At 51.6% G+C, this 15,714-nt stretch overlaps 1 protein-coding gene and 1 long non-coding RNA gene across 4 annotated transcripts in view; one reads left to right on the forward strand and one right to left on the reverse strand.

The window, feature by feature from the left end:
* Positions 1-6,196, forward strand: part of LOC143806231 (uncharacterized) — a 27,528-nt gene extending 21,332 nt beyond the window's left edge. Inside the window, exons 2-3 of the long non-coding RNA XR_013221414.1 lie at positions 1,791-1,880; positions 5,974-6,196. This is a non-coding gene — a long non-coding RNA (uncharacterized LOC143806231). The remainder of the gene's footprint in view (positions 1-1,790; positions 1,881-5,973) is intronic.
* FOSB (FosB proto-oncogene, AP-1 transcription factor subunit) overlaps positions 1-7,518 on the reverse strand; it is a 16,748-nt gene extending 9,230 nt beyond the window's left edge. For all 3 annotated transcript variants that reach the window (XR_013221413.1, XM_077286391.1, XM_077286390.1), the window contains exon 1: positions 6,060-7,518. Coding sequence is in view for 2 of the 3 variants with exons in the window: in XM_077286391.1 (XP_077142506.1) it covers positions 6,060-6,164 (105 nt within the window). In the remaining variant the exon portion in view is untranslated. The remainder of the gene's footprint in view (positions 1-6,059) is intronic.
* Positions 7,519-15,714: the final 8,196 nt, after the last annotated feature.

Below are 15,714 nucleotides of genomic sequence, written 5' to 3' on the forward strand. Positions count from 1 at the left end.
ACATCTCAGCAGTGTCACAGGCTGATTGCCTCCATGCCACGCCGCATTGAAGCAGTCATTTCTGCCAAAGGATTCCCGACCAAGTATTGAGTGCATAACTGAACATTATTATTTGATGTTTTTTTTGTTTGGTATTAAAAACCACTTTTATTTGATTGGTCGGGTGAAATATGCTAATTTATTGAGACAGGTTTTTTGGGTTATCAGGAGTTGTATGCCAAAATCATCAGTATTAAAACAATAAAAGACCTGACAAATTTCAGTTGGTGGATAATGAATCTATAATATATGAAAGTTTAATTGTAATCATTACATTATGGTAAATAATGAAATTTAACACTATATGCTAATTTTTTGAGAAGGACCTGTAGAGATAGAAGACCCTTTCTTTATTCAACAATCTACAACCTCCCTACAGGTAACAACTCTTCATGTTTCACTGATCCACCTCCTTCACATGTAACAGATCCTTTATGGGGCATCTTCTCACTGATCTCCCTCCTTGTACAGGCAATAGTTCGTCTCTGGAATATCTCACTGAGCCACCCTCCTTTCCAGAAAACCCCTCTTTCAATTCATTCACTCCTAATACAGAAAATGGTCCCACTTCTCACTGATCCACACTGTACTGGTCTCTTTACTTACTAATCCAACCTCTGCACAAGTAACGTTCCCTCTGGGGCATCTTATCACTGAATCATTGTCTTCCCCAATACAGGTAATTTCACCTCTCCTTTGGTGTATTTTCTCACTGACCCATCTATTTGCTACATTCACACATTCTCTAACCCCAGAGGAAGATGGGCTTATTTCTTTCACAGGTGTCCTACTCATAGCATCCGGTTTTGTTCACTGAAGCAGCTCTTATTTTTTTTTTACCCATTAACTCAACCATGGATCAGTTTAAAATGGATTAAACTCGTATGGAACCTGAATTACAAGGTCTGTCCTCTATGTGTCCGCCGGGTGTCTGCCGTGTGTCGCCCCGGGTGTTTGCCATGTGTACCCGCGGGTGTTTGCTATATGTACCCCCGGGTGTCTGCCGTGTGTCCTCAATGTGTCCGCCGTGTGTCCTCACTGTGTCCTCCGGGTGTCTGCCGTGTATACCCCCGGGTGTCTGCCGTGTTACACGTATTCCCTTAATAATAATTAATGGCCAAGTCTGATCCAGATGAGAACAGGACAAGATCAGAGTCTCAGACTGTAAGGGTATGTGCACACGTTGCGGATTCTGCTGTGGATTTTTCCGCAGCGGATTTGGAAAATCTGCAGTGCAAAACCACTGCGGTTTTCACTGCGGATTTCATCGCGGTTTCTTCTGCGGGTTTTCAACTGCACTTTCCTATTGGTGCATGTTGAAATCCGCTGCGGAATCCGCAGAAAGAATTGACATGCTGCGGAAAATAATCCGCTGCGTTTCCACGCGGATTTTTCCACAGCATGTGCACAGCGGGTTTTTTTTCCCATAGGTTTACATGGTACTGTAAACTTTGGGAAAACTGCTGCGTCGGATCCGCAGCAAAATCTGCAGCGTGTGCACATACCCTAAAACTGATAGTGCATGGTTCACTACAATCATGGAGAGTTGACTAGTCTCACGCCGTCCCTGGCCGGCTCTACCCAGCACTGCTATAAGTGATTGTCAGTCACCCGTAGGGATGCTCAGAGACGCAGGCTGGGAGCTGCTGGAATAGTCACATCTTCTGCTATGGTTGCTTGTAACAGGTTAATTTACCATAACATTTCCTCGTGTTTTTTCTCCAATCCACCACTTCTTCTTCCTAATACAGGTAACAGCCCCCACAAGTGCATATCCTCTCTGATCCACCCAAGCAAAACCCCACTCGGTGCATCTTCTCACCGATCCACTCGCTGCACAGGTAAGTTACCTCTGGTGCATCTGCTCACTGATCCACTCCCTGCACAGGTAACAGCCCCCTGGGGTGTATCTTCTCACTGATCCACTCCCTGCACAGGTAACAGCCCCCTGTGCTGCGTATTCTCACTGATCCACCCCACTGCACAGCTAACAGCCCCCCAGGTGCATCTTCTTACTAACCTACCCCCTGCATAGGTAACAACCCCCCTCGGCTTCATCTTCTCACTGATCCACACCCTACACAGGTAAAAGCCTCCTCCTGTGCATCTTCTCACTGATCCACCCCTTGCACAGCAAATAGCCCCCTCAGCTGCATCTTCTCACTGATCCACCCCTTGCACAGCAAATAGCCCCCTCAGGTGCATCTTCTCACTGATCCACCCCTTGCACAGCAAATAGCCCCCTCAGGTGCATCTTCTCACTGATCCACCTCTTGCACAGCAAATAGCCCCCTCGGGTGCATCTTCTCACTCATCCACCCCTTGCACAGCTAACAGCCCCCTCAGATGCATCTTCTCACTCATCCACCCCTTGCACAGCTAACAGCCCCCTCAGCTGCATCTTCTCACTGATCAACCCCTTGCACAGCAAATAGCCCCCTCGGGTGCATCTTCTCACTCATCCACCCCTTGCACAGCTAACAGCCCCCTCAGCTGCATCTTCTCACTGATCAACCCCTTGCACAGCAAATAGCCCCCTCGGGTGCATCTTCTCACTCATCCACCCCTTGCACAGCTAACAGCCCCCTCAGATGCATCTTCTCACTCATCCACCCCTTGCACAGCTAACAGCCCCCTCAGCTGCATCTTCTCACTGATCAACCCCTTGCACAGCAAATAGCCCCCTCAGCTGCATCTTCTCACTGATCCACCCCTTGCACAGCAAATATCCCCCTCAGGTGCATCTTCTCACTGATCCACCCCTTGCACAGCAAATAGCCCCCTCAGGTGCATCTTCTCACTGATCCACCCCTTGCACAGCAAATAGCCCCTTCGGGTGCATCTTCTCACTCATCCACCCCTTGCACAGCTAACAGTCCCCTCAGATGCATCTTCTCACTGATCAACCCCTTGCACAGCAAATAGCCCCCTCAGCTGCATCTTCTCACTGATCCACCCCTTGCACAGCAAATAGCCCCCTCAGGTGCATCTTCTCACTGATCCACCCCTTGCACAGCAAAGTCCCCTCAGGTGCATCTTCTCACTGATCCACCCCTTGCACAGCAAAGTCCCCTCAGGTGCATCTTCTCACTGATCCACCCCTTGCACAGCTAACAGCCCCCTCAGGTGCATCTTCTCACTCATCCACCCCTTGCACAGCTAACAGCCCCTCAGATGCATCTTCTCACTCATCCACCCCTTGCACAGCTAGCAGCCCCCTCAGATGCATCTTCTCACTGATCCACCCCTTGCACAGCAAATAGCCCCCTCAGCTGCATCTTCTCACTCATCCACCCCTTGCACAGCTAACACAGCCCCCTCAGGTGCATCTTCTCACTGATCCACCCCTTGCACAGCTAACAGCCCCCTCAGATGCATCTTCTCACTCATCCACCCCTTGCACAGCTAACAGCCCCCTCAGGTGCATCTTCTCACTCATCCACCCCTTGCACAGCAAATAGCCCCCTCAGCTGCATCTTCTCACTCATCCACCCCTTGCACAGCTAACAGCCCCCTCAGGTGCATCTTCTCACTGATCCACCCCTTGCAGAGCTAACAGCCCCCTCAGATGCAGCTCCTCTGCCCCCAGCTCCGCGCTCCTATATTCTGCCTCTTTTCCTACGTCCGGTTCATTTCACATTATCTCGGGATTCCCTGTGGAGATTTCGCTGCTGTGGGCGCGTTTTTTCAGATCTCCGCCCCTTGGGTCCTTGACGTCGGCAGCGCCTGTTACGTCCCAGCGCTCTACCGACGCTGCGTTCCAAAATAGCACGCCGGCGTCACTGCTCGTCAGCTCCGCCCACCCAAGCTATGACTGACAAGTGGCAACACGCGACCGTACAAAGTACTGCAACTCCTAACGTCCGAGAGCTCTGCGACCAAAGTGAGAGGCAGCAGAGGACGATCTCCTCACTATCCTTCCACCATATGTCACAAGAATTATCCACCCGCTGATAATACAGCAACGAGGGACCCAGACTCCTCTGCCGTCCCTGACTGCAGCCTCCTACCCTGCCTGCCTGTGGTCTCCTCCTTACACCCCTGCCCTGTCTGTGGTCTCCTCCTTACACCCCTGCCCTGTCTGTGGTCTCCTTACACTCCTGCCCTGCCTGTAGTCTCCTCCTTACACCTCTGCCTGTGGTCTCCTCCTTACACCTCTGCCCTGTCTGTGGTCTCCTCCTTACACCTCTGCCTGTGGTCTCCTCCTTACACTCCTGCCCCGTCTGTGGTCTCCTCCTTACACCTCTGCCTGTGGTCTCCTCCTTACACCTCTGCCCTGTCTGTGGTCTCCTCCTTACACTCCTGCCCCGTCTGTGGTCTCCTCCTTACACCTCTGCCTGTGGTCTCCTCCTTACACTCCTGCCCCGTCTGTGGTCTCCTTCTTACACCTCTGCCTGTGGTCTCCTTACACCTCTGCCTGTGGTCTCCTCCTTACACCCCTACCCTGTCTGTGGTCTCCTCCTTACACCTCTGCCTGTGGTCTCCTCCTTACACTCCTGCCCCGTCTGTGGTCTCCTTCTTACACCTCTGCCTGTGGTCTCCTTACACCTCTGCCTGTGGTCTCCTCCTTACACCCCTGCCCCGTCTGTGGTCTCCTCCTTACACCCCTGCCCTGTCTGTGGTCTCCTCCTTACACCCCTGCCCCGTCGGTGGTCTCCTCCTTACACCCCTGCCCCGTCGGTGGTCTCCTCCTTACACCCCTGTCCTGTCTGTGGTCTCCTCCTTACAACCCTGCCCTATCTGTGGTCACTTCCTTGCACCCCTGGCTGTGGTCTCCTCCTTACACCCCTGTCTGTGGTCTCCTCCTTACACCCCTGCCAGTGGTCTCCTCCTTACACTCCTGCCCTGCCTGTGGTCTCCTCCTTACACTCCTGAGCTGCATGTAGTCTCCTCCTTACACTCCTGTGCTGCCTGTGGTCTCCTCCTTACACTCCTGCCCTGCCAGTGGTCTTCTCCTTACACCCCTGGCTGTGGTCTCCTCCTTACACCCCTGCCCTGTCTGTGGTCTCCTCCTTACACCCCTGCCCTGCCCGTGGTCTCCTCCTTACACCCCTGCCCTGCCCGTGGTCTCCTCCTTACACCCCTGCCCTGCCCGTGGTCTCCTCCTTACACCCCTGCCCTGCCCGTGGTCTCCTTCTTATATTCATGCCCTGCCTGTGGCCTCCTGTTACAATCCTGTCCTGCCTACTGTCTTTTCCTGACACCCCTGCCTGCCTGTGGTCTCCTGTTATAATCCTGCCCTGCCTACTGTCTCCTCCTGACACCCCTGCCTGCCTGTGGCCTCCTGTTACAATCCTGTCCTGCCTACTGTCTCCTCCTGACACCCTTGCCTGCCTGTGGTCTCCTGTTACAATCCTGTCCTGCCTACTGTCTCCTCCTGACACCCCTGCCTGCCTGTGGTCTCCTGTTATAATCCTGTCCTGCCTGCTGTCTCCTCCTGACACCCCTGCCTGCCTGTGGTCTCCTGTTACAGCCCTGCCTGCTGTCTCCTCCTGACACCCCTGCCTGCCTGTGGTCTCCTGTTACAGCCCTGCCTGCTGTCTCCTCCTGACACCCCTGCCTGCCTGTGGTCTCCTGTTACAGCCCTGCCTGCCTGTGGTCTCCTGTTACAGCCCTGCCTGCTGTCTCCTCCTGACACCCCTGCCTGCCTGTGGTCTCCTGTTACAGCCCTGCCTGCTGTCTCCTCCTGACACCCCTGCCTGCCTGTGGTTTCCTGTTACAGCCCTGCCTGCTGTCTCCTCCTGACACCCCTGCCTGCCTGTGGTCTCCTGTTACAGCCCTGCCTGCTGTCTCCTCCTGACACCCCTGCCTGCCTGTGGTCTCCTGTTACAGCCCTGCCCTGCCTGCTGACTCCTCCTGACACTCCAGCATCCTATTGCCCTGAGGCGATCACAGCATGAACTTGATTCCCCTTTGTATTTTCTCACTCTTCAGTGTTTGTTGACTCTCGGGACGGAACCTGCCCCGTGACTCCCTGACTTCCCTATGACGTCGCCTTTGTCCTGTGACGTCACACTCACCTGTGGGGCAGCAGCCGTGGATGGACTCCCAAATGAATCCACGGATGACAGATACTGAGACTCGGCCGAGGGGGAGGAACTGGAGGAGTCGTATCCCTGGTACATGTCCCCCGGAATCCTACGCTGCGGCCTCGATGTCAAACAGTAGATCCCGAGTGTCCAAACGTCAGGGATCTCCTCAGCACTAAGCAGAGATCAGCTGTGGATGGGATCACGGGGATCCGCAGTAGCGTCTTCTGTAGGGATCAACAATGGGATCTTCTAGCCTTCTGCAGGGATCAGCTGTGAGAGCTCTTCATTCTTAGGTAGGGATCAGTGATGGGATTTCCTTCTTTGGAGAGATAAATATTGGGATCCACTCCTGGCTGTAGATCCACGCTAGGTCCCCCCTAAAGAAATAAATTAGGGGATTTCCTTAGATATTTGTAAAGATAAATAATGGGGTTATCTCCTGTATAGGTCTCCGTGATGGGATCAAGAAGGAAATCTTGGAATTTAATTGGGATCAATAATGGATCTTTAGCAAACTTTTGCAGTAAAATAAGTGATGGGATCTCCTCCTGTGTAAGATGCAATGATGGGATCTCCTGGGCACAGATAATAAAAGCTGGTGGGCTCTCCTCCTGTATAATGATCAGTGATGGGATCCCTTCCTATGTTGGGATCAGTGATGGGATCTTCTCATGTGTTGGGATCTTCTCATGTGTTGGGATCAATGATGTGATCTCCTCCTGTGTCCAGTTAATAAATCTCTTCTTGTGTGCAGTAAATAAATGATGGGATCTCCTCCTGAGTACAGGTAATAAATGATGGGATCTTATCCGGTGTTGGGATCAACGATGGGATCTCCTGTATGGGGATCAGTGAGGGGATCTCCTGGTCACAGATAATAAATGATGGGATCTCCTCCTGGTCACAGATAAATGACGGGATCTCCTCCTGGTCACAGATAATAAATGATGGGATCTCCTCCTGAGTACAGGTAACAAATGATGGGATCTTATCCTGTGTTGGGATCAACGATGGGATCTCCTGTATGGGGATCAGTGACGGGATCTCCTCCTGGTCACAGATAATAAATGGTGGGATCTCCTCCTGGTCACAGATAATAAATGGTGGGATCTCCTCCTGGTCACAGATAATAAATGGTGGGATCTCCTCCTGGTCACAGATAATAAATGGTGGGATCTCCTCCTGGTCACAGATGATAAGTCCTCGGGTGCAGCAGTCCGGACAGGGCGCCCCCAGCGGCCGTGGTGTCAGCACAGTATACGGGCAGCAGCGTCCGTCCTCACGCTCCGCTTTTCCTCAGATTTATGAATGAAATTCTCCGCTCGCTCGCAGCTATTTATACCGGTGGAGCCCGCCCCCCTCTGCACACGTCACGCACTCTTTTGCCGATATCTTCTCATTGACTGCACCGAGCGCCCCCAAACTCTCCAGTCCGCAGCCCCAGAGCTCCCCGCCTGCTCTCCTCGACTTTCAGCCCCAAAGATGCCCTGAGAGCTCTGATCTCTGGGGGACACTGCTGGCGGCTCCGCCCACCCGGTGTTCCTGTGACGTACATAGCCATATAAGGTTTGTCTTTGCTGTGTTTATCTGGTTACCAAGCAGTGACGTCAGAGGGAATCCCTGTTCTCAGCTGGCAGAGACGAGTATTAATAGCTTTATGCTGCTACTATGCCGGAGACAGCGCGGCCGGGCCGGGGCCTCTGTGTGAGGAATCCCCAGGAGAGCGGACACCGTAATATCACTACTGCAACATAACGGCCCTGAGAGCAGTCTACACTGCGCGGTATATACGGGGCAGGGGTGGAAACGTGCGGCATAGTAAGGGCCCGTATACATTACACTAGAGTCGGCCGACTGATGTCCGACTTCACACAGCAATCTCATAGTTCTTCTGTAAATGAGCCCCTGCTGAAGCCTCAGACAGTCAGAGAAAACCCAGGAAAGCGGCGGAACAATGTATAGAAGGGAAGACGGCGACATCAGAGGCGTCGATGGTTCATCCGACCGCCATCTAATGTGTATGGCCGAGTATAAAGTGAGCGCCTCCATCATCCGTATCTGGTGACCGCCCGTCGCCTCCATCATCAATATGTGTATAATGTGACCGACTCCATCATCAGTATCTGGTGACTGCCCGTCACCTCCATCATCAGTATCTGGTGACCGCCCATCACCTCTATCATTAGTATCTGGTGACCGCCCGTCACCTCCATCATCAGTATCTGGTGACCGCCCATCGCCTCCATCATCAGTATCTGGTGACCGCCCGTCACCTCCATCATCGGTATCTGGTGACCGCCCGTCACCTCCATCATCAGTATCTGGTGACCGGCCGTCGCCTCCATCATCAGTATCTGGTGACCGCCCATCACCTCCATCATCAGTATCTGGTGACCGCCCGTCACCTCCATCATCGGTATCTGGTGACCGCCCGTCACCTCCATCATCAGTATCTGGTGACCGCCCATCACCTCCATCATCAGTATCTGGTGACCGCCCGTTGCCTCCATCATCAATATCTGGTGACCGCCCGTTGCCTCCATCATCAGTATCTAGTGAATATCTATAGCCTCCATCACTTTTTCTCGATCACTTGTACACAGGTTATGAAGGAGCTCGGCGGGGGGTTATAGGATTATAGTTGGGTGTACGTGTAACCATTGATCCCAGACAAGTGATAATGATCATTATTTTCATCGTATGTGGAAACACAATCATTTACTGAAACAGAAACAGTTGGGTAGGAGGTTTAAAACCAAGCGAGGAAAAGTCAAACTGCTATAATGGTGATGATGTGGAAGGTTTCATGTCACTGGCCATTCACCATGGCAAGACTGAACACAGCAACAAAGCACAAGGTAGTTATACTGCATCAGCGAGGTTTCTCCCAGGCATAGTCACCGCAGACTGAGGTTTCATGATGTGCTTTTCAAGTTCCTCTGAAGCACCAAGAAATGAGTGACGTTCAGGACTGAAGACACAGCAGTCGGGCAAGGAAACTTAAGGTACCTTCACACTAAGCGACGCTGCAGCGATAGCGACAGCGATGCCGATCGCTGCAGCGTCGCTGTTTGGTCGCTGGAGAGCTGTCACACAGACCGCTCTCCAGCGACCAACGATGCCGAGGTCCCCGGGTAACCAGGGTAAGCATCGGGTTGCTAAGCGCAGGGCCGCGCTTAGTAACCCGATGTTTACCCTGGTTACCAGCGTAAAATGTAAGTACATACTTACATGCGTCCCCCGGCGTCCGCTTCCTGTAATGACTGAGCGCTGGCAGTAGCAGGGCACAGCGGTGACGTCACCGCTGTGCTGTGCTTTCACTTTCAATTTGCGGCGCTCAGTCAGCGTGGGAAGCGGACGCCGGGGGAAGCATGTGAGTATGTGCTGTTTTTTTTTTTTTACATTTTACGCTGGTAACCAGGGTAAACATCGGGTTACTAAGCGCGGCCCTGCGCTTAGTAACCCGATGTTTACCCTGGTTACCAGCGTAAAATGTCGCTGGTATGGTTGCTTTTGCTGTCAAACACGGCGATACACGGCGACCTAGCGACCAAATAATGTGCAGACCTTCTAGCAGCGACCAGCAATTTCACAGCGGGATTCTGATCGCTGCTGCGTGTCAAATACAGCGATATCGCTCCCTAGGACGCTGCAACGTCACAGATCGCTGGCGACGTTGCTTAGTGTGACGGTACCTTTAGTGCAGTAGATACATAATACCTCCTGCTGATATTGGAAGGTATCCAGCAATTCCATCAGATAAGAACTGACAACCAGGGACCCAGCTACACCTGTCTACTGTTCGGAGGAGCCTGGCCAGACGTGACCTTTATAGAAGAATTGTGACCAACACACAGACCTTCTGGGCCAAAACATAGGGACTGGGGGCAGAAAAATGGCAGCCGCTGCTCTGGACTGAGGAGTAAAATGTGAAATATTTAACCATAACAGAAGCATTTTATTCCCAAGAGGCTGGAGATCAGCACAATAATGAGGGTCTGCAGGAGCAGTGACGCACGGTGGAGGGTCCGTCAGGTTTGTGGCTGCATTTCAGTAAATGGAGTAGTGGATTTGGTCAGGATTAATGGTGTCCTCAGCTGCTGTCACCAAGGTTAATAGTTGTCCGAGGAAGGTTCTGCCGCTGATTGCACAAATCATCAGGATCCGCTGCCGGCACGCTGCAGCCACGGGAGACAAGTCTGGAGACGCTGAAGCCATGGAAGACAAGTCCGGAGACACTGCAGCCATGGGAGACAAGTCCAGAGACGCTGCAGCCATGGGAGACAAGTCCAGAGATGCTGCAGCCATGGGAGACAAGTCCAGATACGCTGCACACATGGGAGACAAGTCCGGAGATGCCGCAGACATGGGAGACAAGTCCGGAGACTCTGCAGCCATGGGAGACAAGTCCAGAGACGCTGCAGCCATGGGAGACAAGTCCGGAGATTCTGCAGACATGGGAGACAAGTCCGGAGACTCTGCAGCCATGGGAGACAAGTCTGGAGATGCTGCAGCCATGGGAGACAAGTCCGGAGACTCTGCAGCCATGAGAGACAAGTCTGGAGATGCTGCAGCCATGGGAGACAAGTCAGGAGACGCTGCAGACATGGGAGACAAGTCTGGAGACGCTGCAGACATGGGAGACAAGTCCAGAGATGCTGCAGCCATGGGAGACAAGTCCGGAGATGTTACAGACATGGGAGACAAGTCCGGAGATGCTGCAGACATTTCCGGAGACTCTGTAGCCATGGAAGACAAGTCAGGAGACACTGCAGCCATGGGAGACAGGTCCAGACACGCTGCAGCCATGGGCGACAAGTCCGGAGATGCTGCAGACATGGGAGACAAGTCCAGAGACTCTGCAGCCAAGGAAGACAAGTCTGGAGACGCTGCAGCCATGGGAGACAAGTCCAGAGACTCTGCAGACATGGGAGACAAGTCCGGAGATGCTGCAGACATGGGAGACATTTCTGGAGACTCTGCAGCCATGGAAGACAAGTCAGAAGATGCTGCAGCCATGAGAGACAGGTCCAGACATGTTGCAGCCATGGGAGACAAGTCCGGAGATGCTGCAGACATGGGAGACAAGTCCAAAGATGCTGCAGACATGGGAGACATTTCCGGAGACTCTGCAGCCATGGAAGACAAGTCAGGAGACGCTGCAGCCATGGGAGACAGGTCCAGACATGCTGCAGCCATGGGAGACAAGTCTGGAGACACTGCAGACATGGGAGACAAGTCCTGAGACGCTGCAGCCATGGGAGACAAGTCAGGAGATGCTGCAGCCATGGGAGACAGGTCCAGACATGCTGCAGCCATGGGAGACAAGTCTGGAGGCACTGCAGACATGGGAGACAAGTCCAGAGATGCTGCAGCCATGGGAGACAAGTCAGGAGACGCTGCAGCCATGAGAGACAAGTCTGGAGATGCTGCAGCCATGGGAGACAAGTCAGGAGACGCTGCAGACATGGGAGACAAGTCTGGAGACGCTGCAGACATGGGAGACAAGTCCAGAGATGCTGCAGCCATGGGAGACAAGTCCGGAGATGCTGCAGACATGGGAGACAAGTCCGGAGATGCTGCAGACATTTCCGGAGACTCTGTAGCCATGGAAGACAAGTCAGGAGATGCTGCAGCCATGGGAGACAGGTCCAGACATGCTGCAGCCATGGGCGACAAGTCCGGAGATGCTGCAGACATGGGAGACAAGTCCAGAGACTCTGCAGCCAAGGAAGACAAGTCTGGAGACGCTGCAGCCATGGGAGACAAGTCCAGAGACTCTGCAGACATGGGAGACAAGTCCGAAGATGCTGCAGACATGGGAGACATTTCTGGAGACTCTGCAGCCATGGAAGACAAGTCAGAAGATGCTGCAGCCATGAGAGACAGGTCCAGACATGTTGCAGCCATGGGAGACAAGTCCGGAGACGCTGCAGACATGGGAGACAAGTCCAGAGATGCTGCAGACATGGGAGACATTTCCGGAGACTCTGCAGCCATGGAAGACAAGTCAGAAGCTGCAGCCATGGGAGACAGGTCCAGACATGCTGCAGCCATGGGAGACAAGTCTGGAGACACTGCAGACATGGGAGACAAGTCCTGAGATGCTGCAGCCATGGGAGACAAGTCAGGAGATGCTGCAGCCATGGGAGACAGGTCCAGACATGCTGCAGCCATGGGAGACAAGTCTGGAGACACTGCAGACATGGGAGACAAGTCCAGAGATGCTGCAGCCATGGGAGACAAGTCAGGAGACGCTGCAGCCATGAGAGACAAGTCTGGAGATGCTGCAGCCATGGGAGACAAGTCAGGAGACGCTGCAGACATGGGAGACAAGTCTGGAGACGCTGCAGACATGGGAGACAAGTCCAGAGATGCTGCAGCCATGGGAGACAAGTCCGGAGATGCTGCAGACATGGGAGACAAGTCCGGAGATGCTGCAGACATTTCCGGAGACTCTGTAGCCATGGAAGACAAGTCAGGAGACGCTGCAGCCATGGGAGACAGGTCCAGACACGCTGCAGCCATGGGCGACAAGTCCGGAGATGCTGCAGACATGGGAGACAAGTCCAGAGACTCTGCAGCCAAGGAAGACAAGTCTGGAGACGCTGCAGCCATGGGAGACAAGTCCAGAGACTCTGCAGACATGGGAGACAAGTCCGGAGATGCTGCAGACATGGGAGACATTTCTGGAGACTCTGCAGCCATGGAAGACAAGTCAGAAGATGCTGCAGCCATGGGAGACAGGTCCAGACATGTTGCAGCCATGGGAGACAAGTCCGGAGACGCTGCAGACATGGGAGACAAGTCCAGAGATGCTGCAGACATGGGAGACATTTCCGGAGACTCTGCAGCCATGGAAGACAAGTCAGGAGACGCTGCAGCCATGGGAGACAGGTCCAGACATGCTGCAGCCATGGGAGACAAGTCTGGAGACACTGCAGACATGGGAGACAAGTCCAGAGATGCTGCAGCCATGGGAGACAAGTCAGGAGACGCTGCAGCCATGGGAGACAGGTCCAGACATGCTGCAGCCATGGGAGACAAGTCAGGAGACGCTGCAGCCATGGGAGACAAGTCCGGAGATGCTGCAGCCATGGGAGACAAGTCTGGAGATGCTGCAGCCATGAAAGCAGATTGATGGATTTGATTCCGATTTCTCTTTTGATCATTTACTTTGAATTTTGTTAATTGATAAAAATAAACAATTATCATATTTATTTTCTAAAGTATTCTGATTTTGCAGAATTTTTCCACTCCTAAAACATTGGCCCAGTGCTGTGACGGCACTGATATCAGATTATATCTGACACCAATGTAAAAATGGGCCACTCTAAAATGTGAAGAAAACCATTGTGCCCCAGCCGCGTCCCCATTGTGCAACGCCCCCTCTTCTCCGTACAACAGTCTGTAAACGTCGGGGAAGAGAGGAGACAATTTGAGTTTTAGGAACATTGTTCCCTTCTTGTCTGATTCTTGCTGCGACAAAATTCAGGGTCTTTGTTGAGTTTTTTGTTTCATATTGTGACATTTTTTTTGTCTTGGTGAAAGGTCTGGATTGCAGGCATCTGGTTAATCACTGAACTCTTCTTCTACGGAACCATGCTGCTGTGAAAGATGCAGTATATAGTTTACCATTGCCCTGCTGAAAAATACAAGGTCTTCCCTGGCGTCTGGATCAAGCAGATATTGTTCTATCACCTTTAAATAAGTCAGAATTGATGGCACCTTTCATGTGTAACTGCCGCTGCCACAGGCACTAATGCATCCCATACCATCAAAGAACTGTGTGCTAATAACTGGATGGTTTCTCTTCCCGATAACAAGCTGGATGGTCCCTCTCATCGATAAAAAGCTGGATGGTCCCGCTCATCGATAACAAGCTAGATGGTCCCTCTCATTGATAAGGTGGATGGTCCTTCTCATCAATAACAAGATGGATAGTTCCTCTCCTCAATAATAATATGGATGGTCCCTCTCATCGATAACAAGCTGGATGATCCCTCTCTTTGATAAGAAGGTGGATGGTCCCTCTCATCGATAACAAGCTGGATGGTCCCTCTCATTAAGAAGGTGGATGGTCTCATCGATAACAAGCTGTATGGTCTGTCATCGATAAGAAGCTGGATGGTCCCTCTCATCGATAACAAGTTGGATGGTCCCTCTCATTGATAAGAAGGTGGATGGTCCTTCTCATCAATAACAAGCTGGATAGTTCCTCACCTCAATAATAATATGGATTGTCCCTCTCATGAATAACAAGCTGGATGATCCCTCTCATTGATAAGGTGGATGGTCCTTCTCATCGATAACAAGCTGGATGGTCCCTCTCATCGATAACAAGCTGGATGGTCCCTCTCATCAGTAACAAGCTGGATGCTCCCTCTCATTTATAAGAAGGTGGATGGTCTTTCTCATCAATAACATGCTGGATGGTCCCTCTCATTGATAAGGTGGAAGGTCCTTCTCATTGATAACAAGCTGGATAGATCCTTTCCTCAATAATAATATGGATGTCCATCTCATCAATAACAAGCAGGATAGTTTCTCTCCTCGATAACAAGCTGGATGATCCCTCTCATTGATAACAAGCTGGATGGTCCCCCTTGTTCCTCATCGACAACAAGCTGGATGGTTCTTCTCCTTCTGAGTCTGCAGGACACAGCGTTCAGGTTTCCACAAAGAATTTCACATTTTGATTCCTCCGACCACAGAAGTTTTATATTTTACCTCCGTCCATTGAAAAAGCGCTTCATCCCAGAGAAGACGGCAGCATTTCTGGATTATGTAGCTATACAGCTTCTTTACACAATAGATTTCACTTACGTTTGTAGATTGTACGGTGACCTGTGACCACAATGATTTCTGGATTATTCCTGAGCCCATGCAGAGATATGCAGGACTGAATCATTCCGGTATTTATTGCAGTGTGACCCGAGAGACAAGAGCATTTAAAATTGACTGTTGTCCTTGTCACTTGTACACAAGATTTCTCCAGAATCTCAATCTTCTGATGATATTATCTGCTCTAGATGTTGAATATTCAGTCTTTGAAGTTATACATTGAGGAATATTTTTATGAAATTGTTCTACAACTTTTAGCTGCAGTTGTCCACAGATCTCCGACTGTTTTCGCTTCTGGGAGACTCTGCCTCTCCCACATGCTCTTTATACACAGCCGTGCCACTTAGCTGAGAATTGACCCTCCGGCTGATTTTCATTAGTACCAATTAATTGTCCAGCCTTTGGTTATTTCGGTCCCAATTACTAATGTTCAGTGCATATGGCCCCCCTGGCAGATACACCGACACCTGGCTCAACCCTTTACCCAAGACTGTATATGGTTACACTATTGGAGTATGATGTACAATACCTGGGGCCAGCGCTGATACAACCTTGTACCGTGTGCACATTGATTATTGATGTTATCACTGATCATCTCTGGGGTCATCGGTCCAAAAGGTGAATAAACCTGAATATGGAGGAAAGTCGCTGTGCGGTTTTGTTGTTCTTAGAATATCTTTGAGAGCAGAATTATTGGGCGACTAATGAGATGTAAATTAATGTGCGGCTTTTTCTCTCACCTTTTTGCCCCCTGCTGACATTTGCAGTAAAACCTTTCCTATTCTGTGATGGCCCCAAT

Source organism: Ranitomeya variabilis, chromosome 2, assembly GCF_051348905.1.
Source record: "Ranitomeya variabilis isolate aRanVar5 chromosome 2, aRanVar5.hap1, whole genome shotgun sequence".
Lineage (NCBI taxonomy): Eukaryota > Metazoa > Chordata > Amphibia > Anura > Dendrobatidae > Ranitomeya > Ranitomeya variabilis.